General features: G+C 33.0%; 1 protein-coding gene across 1 annotated transcript; it reads left to right on the forward strand.

Annotated features, from left to right (window-relative positions):
- The first annotated feature begins 7,189 nt into the window (after positions 1-7,189).
- On the forward strand, positions 7,190-16,331 carry LOC149926189 (uncharacterized). Its single transcript, XM_090161041.1, has 6 exons — positions 7,190-7,311; positions 7,692-7,770; positions 7,902-8,023; positions 8,492-8,573; positions 9,781-9,959; positions 12,763-16,331. The coding sequence occupies exons 1-6, from the start codon at positions 7,207-7,209 to the stop codon at positions 12,997-12,999; spliced, it is 804 nt and encodes a 267-aa protein (XP_090017167.1). The 5' UTR covers positions 7,190-7,206; the 3' UTR covers positions 13,000-16,331.
- The last annotated feature ends 4,383 nt before the right edge of the window (positions 16,332-20,714 follow it).

The following is a 20,714-nucleotide window of genomic DNA, read 5'->3' on the forward strand; positions in this document are numbered from 1 at the left end:
TAACGGGCTGTTCACGAATAACTCCAAGGATAAAAATATCTTAACGAGGGCTAACTACGGGCCCATTTGAAGCCCCCCCCCCCTGATTTTTATGGACCCCATTTTGTGCCCTCCGGGTCTAATTAGAAAACTAATCATACTATTAGAAATTAAAAAAAACACAATATTTACGACTGTAAGTTGAAATAATTGTTACAATGATTAGTGAGGTCAAAATAAAGAGTTTAAACGGCGCGGCGTTGGCTCTTTTTGTTGGTCTTTTCCAACTTGTTCATGGTTAGATATAAATTGGGACCCTTTTTACTTGTTGTTACTAGGCAGCATCCGTATGTATCCACATTTGTGGCAATCAACCCAAACTTCCATTAGGATCATTCTGTTTATATTTCAGAAACGTTAGCCACAATTTTGCATGTACTTTTTTTATTAGTCCTAAATCGTAATATGTCTGGTAGAATAAATCAGATTAAATTTAAGATGAAATTTTTGGATGAGCGGAGTATAAAACACGATCCTAATCTGACTAGTCGATTATCAGATAACTTTTCGGGTAAATTCATTTGGTCATATCAATTATAGTTGTTCAGATCAGATCGACTACTTGTTATAATGAATCGGATAATATTTAAAATCAAAAATCTGGATGAGCGGAGTATAAAACACGATCCTAATCTGACTAGTCGATTATCAGATAACGTTTCGGCTAACTTAATCTGCTCATATCAATTATAGTGGTTCATATCAGATCGACTACTGGGATAATGAATCAGATAATATTTGAAATCAAATTTCTGGATGAGCGGAATATAAAACACTATCCTAATCTGGCTAGTCGATTATCAGATAACTTTTCGGCTAACTTCATTTGGTCATATCAATTATAGTTGTTCAGATCAGATCGACTACTTGTTATAATGAATCAGATAATATTTGAAATCAAATTTCTGGATGAGCGGAATATAAAACACTATCCTAATCTGGCTAGTCGATTATCAGATAACTTTTCGGCTAACTTCATTTGGTCATATCAATTATAGTTGTTCAGATCAGATCGACTACTTGTTATAATGAATCAGATAATATTTGAAATCAAATTTCTGGATGAGCGGAATATAAAACACTATCCTAATCTGGCTAGTCGATTATCAGATAACTTTTCGGCTAACTTCATTTGGTCATATCAAATATAGTTGTTCAGATCAGATCGACTACTTGTTATAATGAATCAGATAATATTTGAAATCAAATTTCTGGATGAGCGGAATATAAAACACTATCCTAATCTGGCTAGTCGATTATCAGATAACGTTTCGGCTAACTTAATCTGCTCATTTCAATTATAGTGGTTCAGATCAGATTGACTTCTTGAGATAATTTATCAGAAGGGAATATATAAGCTATCTGAAAATGACGAGCTGAATAAACTGATATACTCGTGGTTCCTTCCCCTGTTCTGCCAACATCTCAATTTCCCAATTCTATAAACGCAAAATGATGGAAATATATCCTCTTTTAGTTTAGCAGCGCCTAGTCCTAATTTCCAGTTAGTTTCTTCTTTATAAACGACCAAACTATTTTGTGCCGCAATGAAGGGTTGCACCGAGCCCCGAATCTCCTCCCATAGACTAGATACGCTAGATTAGGTTTTCCCCTCCGCGATCCCTAGAAAAATGGCATTTTTTGGGGCCCGGTATTTTACGTGTCGGTGTGTGGGGGGCCCTCTGATTATAAACTACTGTACTCGAGTGTTGCCTCTTTTGCCCAAAAGAATATTTCACGCTGTATTCCAGCTATCAGAAAGTAGAAATATTTCCTCTCTTTCGAAAACTGTATATTTTTATTAAATTGCATTTTTTTTACCTTCATTTTTTCCCGGCTAAAACTCGAAAGAACAGTCGGCCGCCAACGTGCCAAAACCTGATAAACGCCAAAATGGAAATTTGAGATATTGGGATTTTTCTTACAATTGTTAGTCATAGTATACTTGGAAATTCTTTTCTGAGCAATATTAATATATTTTCTTTAACTTCAAGGCTCTCGGAATTAAAAATATATATTTTATAGGGTAAACCCTACTATGTGTACCAATTAGCAATATAAGAAAAAATGTTTTCAATGTGAAAAACTTAAATTATTTTTATGAAAACCATTAAATAGAAATTTCAGATTAGTATTCATTCTGAAAACCATGAACTAGGAACTACAGGCTGGTTTCACTTTGGAAACCATAAATGGGGAATTACCGAATTTTTCCATAAATGAGGAATTACCGAATTTTTCCATAAATGGGGAATTACCGAATTTTTCCATAAATGGGGAATTACCGAATTTTTCCATAAATGAGGAATTACCGAATTTTTCCATAAATGGGGAATTACCGAATTTTTCCATAAATGGGGAATTACCGAATTTTTCCTTAAATTAGGAATTACAGAATTTTTGCATAAATTAGGAATTACATATATTCTCCATAAATAAGAAATTACATATATTCTCCATAAATCAGGATTGACAGAATTTTTCCATAAATTAGGAATTACAGAATTTTCCATAAATTAATAATTACATATATTCACCATAATTTAGGAATGACAGAATTTTTCCATAAATTAGGAATTACAGAATTTTCCATAAATTAATAATTACATATATTCACCATAATTTAGGAATGACAGAATTTTTCCATAAATTAGGAATTACAGAATTTTCCATAAATTAATAATTACATATATTCACCATAATTTAGGAATGACAGAATTTTTCCATAAATTAGGAATTACAGAATTTTCCATAAATTAATAATTACATATATTCACCATAATTTAGGAATGACAGAATTTTTCCATAAATTAGGAATTACAGAATTTTCCATAAATTAATAATTACATATATTCACCATAATTTAGGAATGACAGAATTTTTCCATAAATTAGGAATTACAGAATTTTCCATAAATTAATAATTACATATATTCACCATAATTTAGGAATGACAGAATTTTTCCATAAATTAGGAATTACAGAATTTTCCATAAATTAATAATTACATATATTCACCATAATTTAGGAATGACAGAATTTTTCCATAAATTAGGAATGACAGAATTTTTCCATAAATTAGGAATTACAGAATTTTTCCATAAATTAATAATTACATATATTCACCATAAATTAGGAATTAGGCCTACATTTATTCACCATAAATTGGGAAATACATAATTTTTCCATAAATTAGGTATTACAGATATTCACCATAAATTAGGAATTACATAATTTTTCCATAAATTAGGAATTACAGAATTTTCCCATAAATTAGGAATAACATATATTCACCATAAATTAGGAATTACAGAATTTTTTCATAAATTAGGAATTACAGATATTCACCATAAATTAGGAATTACATAATTTTTCATAAATTAGGAATTACAGTTTTTCCATAAATTAGGAATTACAGAGTTTTTCTATAAATTAGGAATTACAGAATTTTTCCATAAATTAGAAATTTTATAATATTTAAATTAATTGGTATTACAGGTTTGTTTTAAACGAACAAACCATTAATTGGGAATTACAGGTTTGTTTTAAACGAACAAACCAGTAATTGGGAATCACAGCTTTGTTTTCACTCTGCAGTCCATGAACTAGGAATTACATTGGATTTTTTAAATAAAAACCAATATTTTGCACCTTTTGGATTTTAAAGTGGTTTATCTTATTAGTAAAAATTTGCGTAAATTAGTGACGAGAAAATCATTTTTATCGCTGGATGGATAGATACTAAGATATTCATTATACATTTCGCGTATACTTAAAAACTAATTCAGTTTATTTTAGGCTTTACATTTTTACAGTAAATAAATGTAATTAGTACTAAACCTAACTTAATTTAACTTCTAAAGTAAAAATGTCGAAAATGGCGTTTACGTGGTTTTGCAATAGGACTTTGGCCACGTTGCTCGAGTGTAGTCGAATTTTGGTCCTAAAAGAAGGAAAAAAAACGTAATAAAAATCGAATTTACGCTCAGTTTAAGGTTTTCACGAGAGTTTTGCCTTTTGCGTTCCCCCTTTCCGCAAATTGTATATTCCGGGCCGGCGAAGAAAAAAATTCTCTATTTAATAAAATTCGAATTTATGTCGTATTTTAAGAAGGCTTCCCCTTTTTTATGTCTATAAGTTACGGCGTCGCTTTAGATGATATTAAATTTATGCGCCTGTAGGACGCTTTTTCGGCAAGCCAGTCTATGCGCCATTCCTTTTCTATTTATCTGCCTTCTTCATTTTTTCCGCAATGGGCACACTTAGCTCGTTTCTGAGTGATTTTGAGTTGGGATGAGCTGTATATGCTCAGTGAGTCGAGCTGAGTGTATAAGTTATCACGACTCTTACCATTCAAAATTATAATTCATAAAATCTTTATGTCCATAGCAGGGTTACTAAACTTCAGGGGAACTAGATAAATTATAATATATGCCTGAAACCTTAGAGAATAATTAAATGATTTGAAAATAGGCCGAAAATGCCAAATAAAAGTCAAATAATTTTTAGATAGAATTAAAAAGCAGTCAAGGAATTTTAAAAATGACCTTTAACGCATGAGATAAATCAAATATTTGGAAAATTGGCATTAAACGCGAGAGATAAGTGAGGGAATTTTAAAATAGACCTAAATTGACAGAAAAAGTCAGTTAATTTAATTGACACTTGAACTGAAAATACTCTTAAACCCTGCATAGGTTAATGTTATTGATAAAATGATTGTTAATCATGTAGCACCTAGAACCATCTAACGCCACTGGCCGTTAAGAAATTGAAAAAATTTACCGTACGGTATGAAACAAATATACTTATTTAGCAACCTATAAACGTAAAAATAAGACTTTGCCGAAATATTGTATTAAAAGGAATTGTTATGTTAATTATATTCATTTTATTATACGGAAAAATATTTAAACTATTATTTTTGTAAAGTTTAACAGTAGTACTACGCCTTTTGGGCTATAGGTCACTCAGCTCTAATCTAACTGCTTTCAACATAACGTCAAACAATGTTTGGCATTTTTAACGTTTTAAAATTGTAATTTTGACTGTTAAATAACTATAAATCCTAAAGGAAGTATTTTATTTAGTTTAAAACGAATTTTCTTTATTTACGGTTTTTCTAACAAAAATTAAACTAAAATAAAAATTAAGCTTTAGATATAATTACACTGAAACTTGGAAAAAATTACGATTCGCTTTATTTATTTGTACTGCTCTTGAAATCTTCGCTTTCGGGGTGTAGCCAAAAGTTTACGCGAAAGATCTCAACAGCTTATTTTTGAAGAGCGTGAGATATCTCTTAAAAGGAGGTGAGCTTGAATTTCGTGAAAATGCCTCCCACAGTATATTTCTCCATCCGCGGCAGATAAAGGTGGACTGGGCACGCGGATAAATTAGATTTTTATGCCGCAGACTATCGCGATGGAACTCGGCAAAAGAAATGTTTCTGACGGCTGTATAATTCCGAATTTGGTGCCCCCTTTTTGTAGTACTCGGTGACGTCGCGCAGCGCCATCTTCCGGGTGATGTATTCGTCAGCGAAGAATTAATGTAAACTAAGCTCCTCGATAAGTCCCCGCCGTAAAGTGAATTATGCTCGCGGGTTTTATTACGCCGTAGAATTGATGTCCGTATTACGTGGTGGTCATCTAGAGGCCATCATCGTTATTTCCTCACTTTGTTTTTCTTTTAGATACATTTATTTCGTTGTCAATATAAGAGGTTCCAGGAAAATATCTCCGATCGAAATTTATCGAAACTTGAGGATATTTGAACCCTGAGATAAATGATGATATGGAATATTTAAATTGGAGCTTACTATTCGTTGGGAGGCATGGGATATTTTGTTTTAATTTTTAAGCAGAAAACTAGTAATAGAACTAGAGATCAATTTTACATAAATTATTTTAGTCGTAGCTAAGTTAATTTAAGAGGAACCACCTATGGTCTGCAAAAAGGATAAAAAAGTAGTTCACTGTGGTCAAAATATAGGGGCTGGTTCGCTAAACCTAGGTTAACAACGTATTATAGTCAAAGACTTTCATTTCTTTAAAATGTTCTAGTCAAAGACTTTCATTTCTTTACAATTTTCTAGTCAAAGACTTTCATTTCTTTACAATTTTCTAGTCAAAGACTTTCATTTCTTTACAATTTTCTAGTCAAAGACTTTCATTTCTTTACAATTTTCTAGTCAAAGACTTTCATTTCTTTACAATTTTCTAGTCAAAGACTTTCATTTCTTTACAATTTTCTAGTCAAAGACTTTCATTTCTTTACAATTTTCTAGTCAAAGACTTTCATTTCTTTACAATTTTCTAGTCAAAGACTTTCATTTCTTTACAATTTTCTAGTCAAAGACTTTCATTTCTTTACAATTTTCTAGTCAAAGACTTTCATTTCTTTAAAATGTTCTAGTCAAAGACTTTCATTTCTTTAAAATGTTCTAGTCAAAGACTTTCATTTCTTTAAAATGCTCTAGTCAAAGACTTTCATTTCTTTACAATTTTCTAGTCAAAGACCTTCATTTCTTTACAATTTTCTAGTCAAAGACTTTCATTTCTTTACAATTTTCTAGTCAAAGACTTTCATTTCTTTAAAATGTTCTAGTCAAAGACTTTCATTTCTTTAAAATGTTCTAGTCAAAGACTTTCATTTCTTTAAAATGCTCTAGTCAAAGACTTTCATTTCTTTAAAATGTTCTAGTCAAAGACTTTCATTTCTTTACAATTTTCTAGTCAAAGACTTTCATTTCTTTACAATTTTCTAGTCAAAGACTTAACATCACTATCACAAAAATAATTCTAACGTTATTATCATCATTAAATTAAGTTTAACAAATTAATCTTGATCTTTTAAAAAAAGTATAAATATTTAAAAACATAAATTACCAACAAATTTCAAGTATTACTTTATAAGTTAAACTTTTAAAGATATATTTCATGAAGTTAGAATTCCCTGTTCAATGGTAAACTTAAGACAAATTTTATGACCACGTGACTATTTTTAAAGGGTTCTACCGTTTGATGGCGCTCAAATGTTTCGCCTTTTCAACTGAACTTTAAAAATCCGACATAGACGAAATTATACCGAAATAAATTACGTATGTAAGCGATCTTTTTAAATGTGTTTTTATCTGATTTGGTTTTAGGTGTATCGTCATTGTTCAATGCTGGACAGTGCTGGCCTCAAAGACCCCAAAATGCACGAAAGTACCAAAATATCAGCGCTCTTCAACCTGGGACGTCTCTACGCCGACGATGGAAAACACACGGTACGTAATTGTCAAACCTCCAAGTATTCTTCATTTTCTTAAAGGGAGTATGAAGTTGAACATTTGATTGTTGACTTTTAGGGGTGAAATGTTTATATAGAGCCCGCTGTTATTAAATCCCCAATTTAAAAAAATTATGCTTCCTATAAGTTACGATAATATTTAAGGTCATATCTAAAGTTAAAACTTCAACCTAAAACTTTAAATTGAACTTGAAACTTTAAATTGAACTTGAAACTTTAAATTGAACTTGAAACTTTAAATTGAACTTGAAACTTTAAATTGAACTTGAAACTTTAAATTGAACTTGAAACTTTAAATTGAACTTGAAACTTTAAATTGAACTTGAAACTTTAAATTGAACATGAATGATTTTGCAGGAGGCCATCGAAGTGTACAGGGAAGCAGTGCGCAAAATGCCAGACCACTATCAACCGCAGTCACTCTTCAACATGATGGGTAAGATACTATTTTTATTCCTTATTGGAAACTTCACTTCTGATGGGGATTTGTGATCTTGACCTCTTTTCAAATCTATTAATAATTATTTAAAGTTAGTTGTTATTAAGCAATTGAATTTCCATTGATAGGTGAAGCCTATTTCAAACTGGGCCAGTTTCTGGATGCGGAACACTGGTACAAGGAAGCGTTGCGGGTGAAACCCGACCACATTCCGGCCCATCTCACCTACGCCAAACTCCTTTCCAAATGGGTGCGTATTTCTCAACTTACACTACTAACTAGTTTCGTCCAAGATTTAGCCTATTAAAATATTTCTATGATTGAGATCACTCAAATACTTCTTTGATTGAGCACACTAAAATTCTTCTTTGATTGAGCACACCAAAATTCTTCTTTGATTGAGCACACTAAAATTCTTCTTTGATTGAGCACACTAAAATTCTTCTTTGATTGAGCGCACTAAAATTCTTCTTTGATTGAGCGCACTAAAATTCTTCTTTGATTGAGCGCACTAAAATTCTTCTTTGATTGAGCACACTAAAATTCTTCTTTGATTGAGCGCACTAGAATTCTTCTTTGATTGAGCACACTAAAATTCTTCTTTGATTGAGCACACTAAAATTCTTCTTTGATTGAGCGCACTAAAATTCTTCTTTGATTGAGCGCACTAAAATTTTTCTTTGATTGAGCACACTATAATCCTTGATATAATTTTCAGAATCGTCCGACGGAGGCCGAGCAGTGGTTCTTGAAAGCGAAGGCAATCGCCCCCAATGACTCCAGCATCTACCAACACTACGGTAAGCAATCAAAGAATCGAAGAGGTTTTACAACTTACACCATCCACCTGGAAAATCTCTTAATATCTGTCAATTGTTTACCAAAATATAGAGAAATATCAGGGAAGTTCCTAGCTTAAAATGGAAATAACAAGGAATTGTTTACCAAATAGGAGAAATATCATGAAATTATTTAACAAAAAATGGGAAATATTCGGGAATTGTTTACCAAAAAAGGGATACATATCAGTGAATTGTTTACTATAAAGGGGGGGGGGGATATATCAGGGAATTATTTACCAAAAAAAGAGGAAATAGTTGGGAGTTTTATTACCAAACAGAAGCAAATATTAGGGAATTGTTTAACATAACAGTGTCAAATAAAAGAGGAAATAGTTGGGAGTTTTATTACCAAACAGAAGCAAATATTAGGGAATTGTTTAACATAACAGTGTCAAATATTAGGGAATTGTTTTTAAAAAGGCGGGAAATATCAGAGCAGTGTTTACATATCTCGGCAACATCACCAGAAATGATTATCCATTTTCCTTTCCTCGTGGTCACAATAAGATCTCGTATCAATGTCGCCTGATAATTTCTTTTTAAGTGGACGTCAGTGGGTTGTGGATTTTTTTAACAACAAATTTACGTATTATGCCCCTTTTTCTTCAAAATTTAATTAATTAGTTAAATTATTTAATTAATTGAAATATTAATTAAAAGAGGGTTGCCACACATCAGGGAATTCGGGGAAATGTCAGGGAATTTATTAATGGACCTAAAAAGTCAGGGAATATGTAAAAATTCAGGGAAAAGGCAGGATTTGTAAAAATTCAGGGAAAGGTCAGGGAATTTTAAGAATTGGTGAAGTCAGGGAATTCAATTTCCTCTGTACACTTTTTGAAGGTAATTTTACTCTAGATCTATAACAAATTCTCTGATTTTTATTTATTACTTTGAAAGTTTGGCTAATTTTTTCATCATTGCGATAACGTTTTACTGAAATATAAGTCCATTAACGGCTGATAAAAAAATGAAATATAAAAAAATGTTGCCTTATAAAGTCAGGGAAAATCTCTTAAAGTGGTCAGGGAAAACAGGGAATTGGAATCTAAAACTTGTGTGGCAACCCTGTAGAAACTAAATTTAATTGAGAATTGACATTGAGCCTACTTTTTTTAGCGTAATAGTGGATTTAAATCAATGAGTTTTTTCTTGTATTGAGCAGGTCAGTTCTTGTCCGAATCGAGTCGCCACTCGGAAGCGGCCGAAGTGTACGTCCACGCCGCCGATCTGGCCCCCGAAGAGTACGAAATCGTCTTCAACACGGCCAACACTTTGCGGCAAGCGGGGAAGAACGCCGACGCCGAGAAGTATTACTTCATGGCCGTCAAACTGCGACCCAATGTAAGTGTCATATTTCACACTAGTGCCTGAAAGCTAAATTAACTAAGTTTTGCTTTTAAGAACATTTTTAATAAATTATTTTGGTTCGTAGCTAACTTGTTAAAATGGTCCCGGAAATTCGTCATAGCACTGCCAACTTTTATAACGCGCTTCCGCTATCGCGGTTGGCCGTGGTCCAAACATACCTATATAGTTTCCTGATAATACTAATGTCCGAGTCTTCGTTAAATTAAGTTTCACAAATTATTTTTTTTTATTAAAAAGCATAACTTACCACAAAATTTTAAGTATGACTTTAAAAGTTAAACGTTTAAAGATTTATTTAATAAAACTGGAAATCGCTGTTAACGTTGAACTTGAAAGCAAACTTTTAACTGCACGTGACAATTTTGAAAGGCTTCTACCGTTTGATGGCGCTCAAATGTTTCCCGAAAAATAATTTACCCAATATACCTTGTAATTTATGCTATCGCCTATTCAACGATGAACTTCGATATTTTATTACGAATACTCGCGAATATATCAACTTAATTAGTAACCGGGGAAGGCCAGGGGGCAATGCCCCTCCCTAATATTTTGCTTAAGGGGCACCTAAAGTAATTACCCGTTTAACATTTTGTCAGTAAAAACTACAAATTGACTAATCAAAAATATTAGAGGTTAAATAGAGATATTTGGTTTTTTATTATAATAAACTTGAAACTTACTGAAATCGCTTAAATTTTTGTGTTAAAGATAAACTTAGATCAATCTATTTAATTTAGAATTAAAATGATACTAAATCTTTTATTTGCCTTTTAAAAAACTTCTGATCACCAGGGGACTAAAGGGTTTGAGTTGTTTTCTCCTTCTAATTTCTCAAATATTCCTACGCTACTGACTTAGTTGATCTTTTAAATATTTAAATCGATATATTACAAGGCAACCGAAGCTTATAAAGCACTTTTTTAAATATCAATAAACAATTTTTCTAATGGAATCTGCTTGTGTTTCAATCTCAGGGTGACCACATATTTCCTATTTTCTCTTATAATTTGATTAAATTTCCTATGATAACCTATATTTTAACTCAAAACTCTGATAGAATAAAATAGTTTATATTTTATTCGACCGAATTCCCATTAGCCCGAATTCCGCCAATGTGTTTGATGAAATTAGCCCAAAGGCGGGTTTTGTATTTTTCTAATCGACCGACGCAATATTCACAATTGAGCGACCGCAAAAAAATATAGTTTTTCTTTCTACTCCTTTTGATTTTTTATGGAAGAGTTTTAGTATATTTTTAAGTCTGTTAGGTTAGGTTAGGTTAGGTAACTCTGCATGCTGTTCTGGTAGATGCTGAAACGGATAAAACCAAATCCTAAACCCGGAGAAGTGCAGGTTTTTCGGTCGAATGGGACAATCCCATTAGACCGAATCCTATCCGCCAAAGTGCGGGTTTTTCGGTCGAATGGGACAATCCCATTAGACCGAATCCTATCCGCCAAAGTGCGGGTTTTTCGGTCGAATGGGACAATCCCATTAGACCGAATCCTATCCGCCAAAGTGCGGGTTTTTCGGTCGAATGGGACAATCCCATTAGACCAAATCCTAAATCCGCCAAAGTGCGGATTTAGGATTTCTAATTCCTATTTTTGTTTTATTCCAATTTTCATCCTATTATTTCACACAAATATTCTATAACTCCTTTAAAGGATTTTTAAAATATTATGTGCTCACCCTTCCATCAAGTCGTAACAAGGTGGTATTTGTCGGATGCTGATATGAATATTAGTCAAGCTGATAACATAGAGTGGGAACATTAAATCTTTGAGTTGAAATGTTTTACTATTTGGAACATGCAGAAGCTATAGTGTTACCTTTCTATGCAAAAATATACATCAAATTTTGTAATTTTGCAATGAAAAATGTTAAAACTTAAATTTGGATTGTTTTGCCATACGGAAACGATAGATAATCAAATGGTAAACACTTAAAGAGTTTAAGCAAGTGCAGGCAGAACGTATAGAATTGTAAACGTTAATAGTTTTATTCCGTACTAGTTTATTATCATATAAGTTCGTGCTGCACATTTTCGGGGAAAAACTCATCATACAGTTAGCCAACAAACATAGAGTGAAAGGCTATCAGCGAAACTTGTTATAACTTTTCGTACGCAACGTTTTGTTTACGAGGCGTGAAATAAACAAGGTGGCCTAAAGGTCATGTACAATATCTGGATAAAAAAGTAAGTTTATATTCTAACAAATGTAAAAACCACACCATCGCTCTTCGGACTATATTTATTCACGCCTGGAAAACAAGTTGGCCCGTTAGGATTAATGTTTCATGCGCTTCCATAGGTCCTTCCACTCTATGCGAGTGGGTTACTCTATACCTTCCACTCTATGCGAGTGGGTTACTCTATACCTTCCACTCTATGCAAGTGGGTTACTCTATACCTTCCACTCTATGCGAGTGGGTTACTCTATACCTTCCACTCTATGCGAGTGGGTTACTCTATACCTTCCACTCTATGCGAGTAGGTTACTCTATGCCTTCCACTCTTCGCGAGTGGGTTACTCTTCGCGAGTGGGTTACTCTTCGCGAGTGGGTTACTCTTCGCGAGTGGGTTACTCTTCGCGAGTGGGTTACTCTTCGCGAGTGGGTTACTCTTCGCGAGTGGGTTACTCTTCGCGAGTGGGTTACTCTTCGCGAGTGGGTTACTCTACGCACCTGATTATGTAGCCTCAAAATTAATATTTGAAATCTTCTATCTTCGTAAGCAGTTGGGCGATAGTAACTTTTTCGTTATAATTTGCAGGAAGTGACGTCGCACATGAATTTGGGAGCGATGCTGCACGTGAACGGGAAACTGCTGGAAGCGGAGGCGTCGTACTTGGAGGCCTTACGTCTGAAACCGGAAGACCCGATCACGCAGAACAACTTGCAGAAACTGCGCAATCTGTTGGTGCAGAGAGGGCTGAGGAGCCACGCCACCCACGCGGCCACCTCGCCGGCGTCGTCCACTTCGCGGAGCAAGCGAGAAGTGCCTCCTTAAACAAACAAACACGCGCGAATCAAATTCAGGACCAACAAAAAGTTAATTATTAACGCGACAACGCGAATAACGAAGAACAACGGCGTGACGAAGTCGTTCATTCGTGATCAACAATGTCGCTGGCGATTCGGTTTACACGCGTTTTTCGTCGGCGGAAAAATGTACTTTTTTAAGTTCCTAAAACCAATATTTCGCAAATTTTCTCGTAATTTTCGCAACGATATATAACGTAAAAATAATGATGATACCCCTCCGAGTATTTTCAACATAAACAATCATATCAATCTAAATTTTACGCTTCGTTTTATTTTCTATATCGTTACAAAAAATCGATAACGTTCATTTGACGCTGATCGGGTCTTGAATCAAAGCGCTTCTAGTCAGATATATTTGAAGCCCGATATTTTCGTGAGTTATTGATTTCTGACATTTTCACCCGCATTGAAAACGTTTTCGCGATCCATGATGCTTAAAGAAACCAACGTTACCTATACGAAGTTCATAGATAACTAAATAAATTGTTTGGCAAAGAAAATTAGTTCCTCAGTTTTGCAATATCTATGAACTTTGACATCAACTTAATCAAATTTGTTACAATGTGAACCAAAAAATCCGTAAAGAGACTCAAATCTATATCGGAATAGCGCGTTTTGGATCTAGGGCAAATGTAATTCGAGTTGGGACAGTTATGGAAAACGGATCGGAAGCTAAAACATATTTAAATTCATCATATAAAAGATACGCTTAATATTGGTAATCCTAAATTTGTGCCCAAAAACTCGAGTTACCCTTTATGTACCGAAGCAAACTCGTGCAGGGGGCTTTTTAGTTTTCCAGTCGAGACTAAGAATCCGTTTAATAAGCCAAAATTATCGTTTTATACCGAAATATATAAGAAAATAAACTTGAATATTGAGTCTCTCTGAGGATTTTTTCGGCCAACGCTGAAAAGTTCTTAATCGGAATACCCTTTGACACACATCCTTATATATTTTATTTTCTGAAATATGACAGCGCAATTTTTGTGAAATTTGTGTTCGGTGCTATATATAAAAATTGTTTTAGTTTTACTTTTTGACGACCTTTTTCTAACGCGTTGTGTGCACTTACGTACGCTAATAATACCAAATCTTACCTCTCAGTTGATATATTTTAATTCAAATATATAATTTGGTTAATACAGGCGTGATTTTTCAATCTGACAAATAATCGATTTTTAAAAAATATTCTTTGAAATTAAATCGATGTAAATAGTAAACGCTTCTATGTTTTCTAGAAATATCCTTCACATATTGACTGGAAGACCACTTGATGACGGATCAAGCTTTTAAATATAACTTGAAATACGATTTCAAATTGAATTTGATAGAGAACAATTGAAAATTTTGTTCCTAACCGATTTGAAAGAAGCCAATATGTTAGTACATCTTTGTTGGCCAAAACTTGTAGCCCGAGTTTCTTCTTAAATATAAACTGTCTAGAAGAAACTGTTTGGATCATCAACGTTATGTCCAATTACCATAATTTGTTTCAATTACATCGTTAATTTTTTCGAGTAATTTTCATTTTAACTTTTCATGAACTTGAAAACCTGTTAATAAACTAGGTTTTTGACAACTGTTTTGGCCAATAATTTTTCTCTAAAATGTTGGCTACTCTTTATAATTGTACACGGTTTTCTGGTCTATGAATATTTGAAAGTCAGACTTATCGTTGCGCATAAATTGTAAAAGATGACCAGAAAACAACCCTTAAATGATAAAAATATTATTTTTTCCATCATCAACGAATTGTCTTAAGAAGCATGTGTTTATATATATATATATATATATATAATAATTATTATTATAATATTTTTTTGTTTCTTTGGAATTTTGTAAATTTTTGGTTTAAGGTGAAAATCGCGTAATTTAAGTTTATGTTGGTTTTTATTTTTTAGTAAGCCCCGTGATTCAGTAGCGCAAATGGCCCGCTTAACTTTAAAGCGACACCTACACGCGTGAAATAATGTAATACGAAAGCTTTATCATATTTTTTAAAAATACAAAACAAAACAGATATTAGATGAGCGCGTGATGTTAAATAGTGAAACCTTTTTTATTTATAGATTTAATAATAAGATGAAAAATATTGAGAGGGTTAAAATCTTTTTGTTTCGTTCTAATTTTTTCGGTTGAAGTATTTATTTAATATTAATAGGAGCAGTTTGCTTGTTTGAGGCAACAATTGTACATTAGCTCAAATTCAAATGATGGACGAAATCCTTCAAGTGATAATAGGCGACTTAAAACCAAGACGTTTGAATCAATCTCAATTTCAGTAGACTTTGTTTCGCGCTAAAAAGTGGTTTCTGCCTTTAAGTGTTCACCAATTAGGTTATTTTTCATATTTCCAAATCTAGAGAAATAATTTTTAATTTGAAAGGTCTAGAGAAATAAATTAATGCAGTAGAATCTTACTACAAAACGCGGTAAGGTGTTAATGTTTTACAATACTTTACGGGAAAATATGGAAATTTTAGTTGTAAATGTTCTAACTTCAGAGGTAATTGAATTTCGCAATCAAGGCCTTTGTATTGTTGCCCGGTCTATGTTTGCCCTGTGAAACACTCAAAATCGTGAACTTTTAGTTTCGATAGAAAAAGGCGGTTTCCAAATTTTGTCTAGAACCAAAGTCTACAACTTGGAAAGGAAAATTGTTTACTAAATGGGATTTTTATCCACAGGCTTGTATTATAGAAAGAACATTATTTAGATCAACCTTTAATCGCGTCAGTGTTTACAAATTTGACAAAATTATCAAATGAATCTTAGTTGGGCCTCCCAGGCTTAATACGCCAGCTTGTTAATCTTCCTACGATAACGCGTGATTTGGCAATTAAGGCCTCATTCATTTCGAAGGAGAGCAAACAGCAATAAATTTTATCGCGACTTTATATTGAGTTATTCGATATGCAATTCGTACGACGCGGCGCTACAACTTAAAATTTTAAATCGGCTTTCAGAAGCTTAATTTATTCTACTGCAACAAAAAATTAAATTATCAAAATTATATTTAGGAAATATATAATTTCTTTTCTTATTTTATACGTTTAATTTAATAAGAAATATTTTGTAACTTGTGATGCTTCTTCAAGAGTAAAGATTTGAAATTTTATGTTTTTGGTTTTGTTTATTTTTAATGAAGCGTTGTTTGTTCTACTAAAATAATTGACATTAATAGAGATTAAGCACATACCATAATACGCGTATGAAGGACGACTAGTAAATTTCACTGTACACTGTCACTCATAGAGAATTACCGTTAGTGGACATCTTTGAAAATAGGCACCGTTTACGAGAGGTTAAGCTTGCTAACGTGTTCGAGTGTTGACGTATATTTATCGTGAGTGAGCTAAACAACTTGTTTTAAATGTATGTCTAAACATTACGATACAGATGTGCTGGTGCAACGTCATGCTGAAAAATAAAACGCCTAAAATCAGCTTAAGTAATGTCGTTCAGCGCCTTGTCGTGTACAGTTTACATTACCACACGTTTTCTAGCGCTGGTTTAACCACTCTATTATCTTTAAACCAATTAAAAAAAATAGTTGTGTATCGGTTAATCGCGAAAATTTCCGTTAATAAGCCCATTCGTAAAACAAATCCGAATTAATTATTATTTCCATTAGATTAAAATTCGAGCCATCCAGTTAAATTGTATGAATTAGAGCTTTGCCTGACCAGACCGCAATTGTTAAGATTTAGAAATATATACGTAAATTAATTCGATCGCCTTACATCTTAATTTGCCACTACGAGCCCAATCTCTGTTCAATAATAATTATTATTATCTGGTTATTAATTTGGACGTAGCTTGACTCGTGAAGCTCTCCGCCATTGTCGATATTACATATATAACCGCCATTAAAAGGGGGCGCTTTCGGCAAAAAAATAGGCCTATAGTCGCCGTAGATTAGTTGATAATTAGTTTTTCACCAATGAAATTGGCGTAATTGTGTATATTTTTACAACGTGAACGAAGAAAATATGTATAAAAATTAGTCATATATTACTAAAATATTAGAAAAACTCTGTGTATATAATAATTAATAAATTATGAAAAAACTATGAGAAAAATTTAAAAAACAAACATGGCACCAATTTTTGAAAGCTTGCAATAATCTTTAGAAATATATATAAGCTAAAAAAATCTTTAAAAAAAAACCAACCAAAATTAGCGTTGTTTCAAAAGTAGTGTTTTGATATAAATGGTCGGACGGACGGATCTGTTAGTGGTAAAATTTTAGAAAAATCTCGACGCTATATTACGTATGAAAACATTTGTGCTTCCCAGAACTTAAAAAAAAACGTTTTATATAAAAAAAATACAGCGTCAGTTTAAATAAAAAAGGCCTCAGATTGAACAGTGAAACGGTTGTTTTTGGTTATTTATTGTAGGTGGCATAAATAATAAAAATCGAAACCACTACATCTTGGACAAAATATTTCACGAAAAATATCCGTCAGAATAAGCTGATAAATATTTCAAAAAATTAAAAGCCAATCATAATAATCACCGTGTTTAATAAAAACACTCAGTTTCAAAGGTCAAAATTCAAAGAAGCTATGAATTATTAAAATCGAAAATTAAAATGTATACGTTTTACGCTACTATCATAATTTGAAAAAGAGAATAAATTCTGTATAACCACCTTCTAGTGACTGATACTAATAATAATAAAATGGATAATATTAAAAATGGCTCCTTTTTATTATAACTTTACAATTTTATCTAGCTAATTAGTTAATAAGTTTGGAATCTTAACGTTTCTGAAGCGACACCTATCGTCATTTTCAGTTGATTTGGCTGAAATCTGTGTTAGTCTTTGCGCACACTCAGCATGTGGCTCATTGGTTTTGATTGAATGTCAACTTGGAAAATTATTAATTAAATTGGCAAAAACAACAGTAATTTTTAAATTCTGCAGCATCCAAAAATTACAGATTCAATAATTTCCTGTTTAATGTTATAAAAATGACGATAGTTTAAAATTACATATTGAGATAACACGTTATAGGCTTAAACCTACCATATTTGGGTCTTCATTTCCTTATTTGAAACTATTGGATATCAAAGTGCAGTTCTTTCAGCTAGTGCACCGTTCACCGGTTCAAAAAATATTTTGAAATATAAATAACCGTTAATGGGTTAGCTTTCATTAACCAATTCAATACGTAAGTTTTTATAAAAGGGTTCTTACGGAACCTGGATAACCTGGATAAGTCAGGGATTTCCAATTTGGTGGAAAAGGTCAGGGATTTAAATAATACCGTTAGAAGTCAGGGATAAGTCAGGGATTTTCTTAGTCAACAAACTTTGCATCGCAGAGACAATGGAGTATCTTCTCTTGGGCGCTCATGGCTGCCACCTTTTCTCGAGAGAGTCGAACTCACAATTGTCAGTGTGCTCTTATTAAATATACTTAAGTTTGTGATATTTAATAATATTGTTTCTAAGTTTTAAAATAAAATCCACTACTGCACAGTTTGAAATTTAACATGCAATAGCTTCCGGCCTTCTTGTGAAGTAGTCAGTGATAGTTAGAATGTAGCTGTTCCCGCGCTCGGTGGATTTTCCCTCTGGGTTATTTCATGTTTCGTAGTCAAACAAGCGGATTGTGATCGCTAATTATGATGAAGTATCTACCGAAGAGATACGGACGAAATGTTTCCACAGCCTTCACCACTGCCGACATTTCACGCTCAACCGTTGAATAGTTTCTTTTACTCTTATGCAAAGTTCAACTTTCGTACACCGTTAAAAATAAAGGTTTATAAAACGTCTAAAATTGGACTTTTAATTTATTTCGAAACATTTAGGTTCTAAAAAAGGTGTAATAATTTATTTTAGACCCATTTTTCTCTTTATGTTTATACAATACATTTTGGAATATTGAAAGGTAAGTAAGACTAAACCTTTTCCAGTCCTCGTGGTAAAGGTATAAAAAACTTACGTTCTTACATTCAGTCCTTTTGAATACCCATTTAATTCCCTTAAACGAAGAAAAAATATTGATTCCAATTTCGAGACTAGCATTTGAATACTACGTTATTTCCTTTTTGAATATATTCTTTAAAATAACACAATGCGAAGATATTCGAATCACGTGGAATATTTAACAGCAGTTAAATCATTAAATTTTTGATTACAGATTATTTTAAATATGGGGGATATTGATTAAGGCGTCAAACTATGAATTCTCAAATAGGAGCGCCCTCGAAATTTTGTTGTACCATAATAATCAAATTTTAATTAGCGTTTTGAATTTGGCCATGTAACGGTTAATATATTGAGTAACTAATATTTTTAATAACGAAGGGCGTATAAATGAATGAAAATAAAGTTTAAAGGTCTAACTTACTGTTTATGTTATAAAATAAATAAAAATTGTAAAATAAGTACTTAAACATTCCACAAAAGGACTAAATTTGGAGAGCAGAAGGTTTTAATTTGTTCTGTGCTAATACCCCCAATGGTCTTATATATTGGAAAAAGTTTTAACCACTTTAGAGGTCTAAAATAAAACCTTTATTTCTAACAGTGTAGCTAATGACGGTCTCCGTTCCATTGTGAATCTGTGGCAAAATGAATCCGATAACCGTGCTTGAAACATCCGTCTCAACTCTAAATTCTTCTTTGAAGATCGGGTACCCCAAAATTGGGTGCGATGTTAGACAAGTTTTTAAAGTTTCACAAGCGTTATTGCATGATTCTGTCTATTGAAATTGAGTTTTTGGCTTTAATAAGGCGTGCAATGGAGAGGCAATAGTGGCGAAATTTCAAACAAATCGTCTGCAAGGAGAAACTAGTCCAAAGAATGACTGCACTTGACTTGCAGTACAAGAGACGTGTCAAACAATGACTTTCTGAGTATTCTTCTTGTTGGGCTTTATTCCATTACCAGACACGATGTGAGCGAGACATCCTTATTATTATAAACATTCCGAGGATAGCCAGAGTTCCTACACAGTACTGATGAGCCCCAAAAGGGCGAAACCAGTCTACTGTTGGAATCTCTGGCCTAAATTTGGACTTTTGATTCTTATTCTTGTTGGCAAAAGTTACATTTATGAGGATTAATCTTTTTTCCGGCACTTTGAAGACGAACAACATTTGTTTGGTTTGGGTATCAATTACCTCTTTCTGCGCGTCTGAAATTCGGTACGGCCTATTCTTAATTGGCCGAGCATCTCCAGTATGTATGCGATGTTGGACGTCCTTGACTAGTCATAGGTTCAATTGTTCTTTGCCAAATAAATCTTCATTCTTCCAGAGAAAATTTCGTAACAATTCCTTTTCGGCGGTTGATATTGGACAGTTGTCGAGTTCATTTTTATCCAGCAAAATCAAAAGTCGTGAATCTTCAAACGAATCAAGTACCAATGACACAATCGCGGTAAAGAGCGTCAGGTAAATTTCCAGTGTTTAGTAATAGGACATAGAGCGTTTCCGTTAGTGGCGACCAGCGATCTTCCTAGTGCCAAAGTATTCGATTGCCAAAATCCCTCTACGGGCTCGATACGGCTGATTTAATTTTTGGAAGCATCGGTTATCAAAACATTTCCTATTCGTCCAAGGACAATCATTTCAGTTTTAGCTGGTATTTCAACGTTTTCCACAAGAATTACGCGACGAACTACGGCATCATTTGAGTGTTGAGATCGAATCAAA

Source organism: Leiobunum rupestre, chromosome 10 (genome assembly GCF_980474605.1).
Source record: "Leiobunum rupestre chromosome 10, qqLeiRupe1.1.hap1, whole genome shotgun sequence".
In the NCBI taxonomy this organism is placed as follows: domain Eukaryota; kingdom Metazoa; phylum Arthropoda; class Arachnida; order Opiliones; family Sclerosomatidae; genus Leiobunum; species Leiobunum rupestre.

What these genes read in the sequence shown, in the direction of transcription:
- LOC149926189 (XM_090161041.1), top strand. Translation starts at nt 7,207, where the DNA reads ATGCTGGACAGTGCTGGCCTCAAAGACCCCAAAATGCACGAAAGTACC. An exon ending in CCAAACTCCTTTCCAAATGG is followed by an intron (nt 8,024 to 8,491) that starts GTGCGTATTTCT and finishes TATAATTTTCAG; the next exon opens with AATCGTCCGACGGAGGCCGA. An exon ending in CAGCATCTACCAACACTACG is followed by an intron (nt 8,574 to 9,780) that starts GTAAGCAATCAA and finishes TGTATTGAGCAG; the next exon opens with GTCAGTTCTTGTCCGAATCG.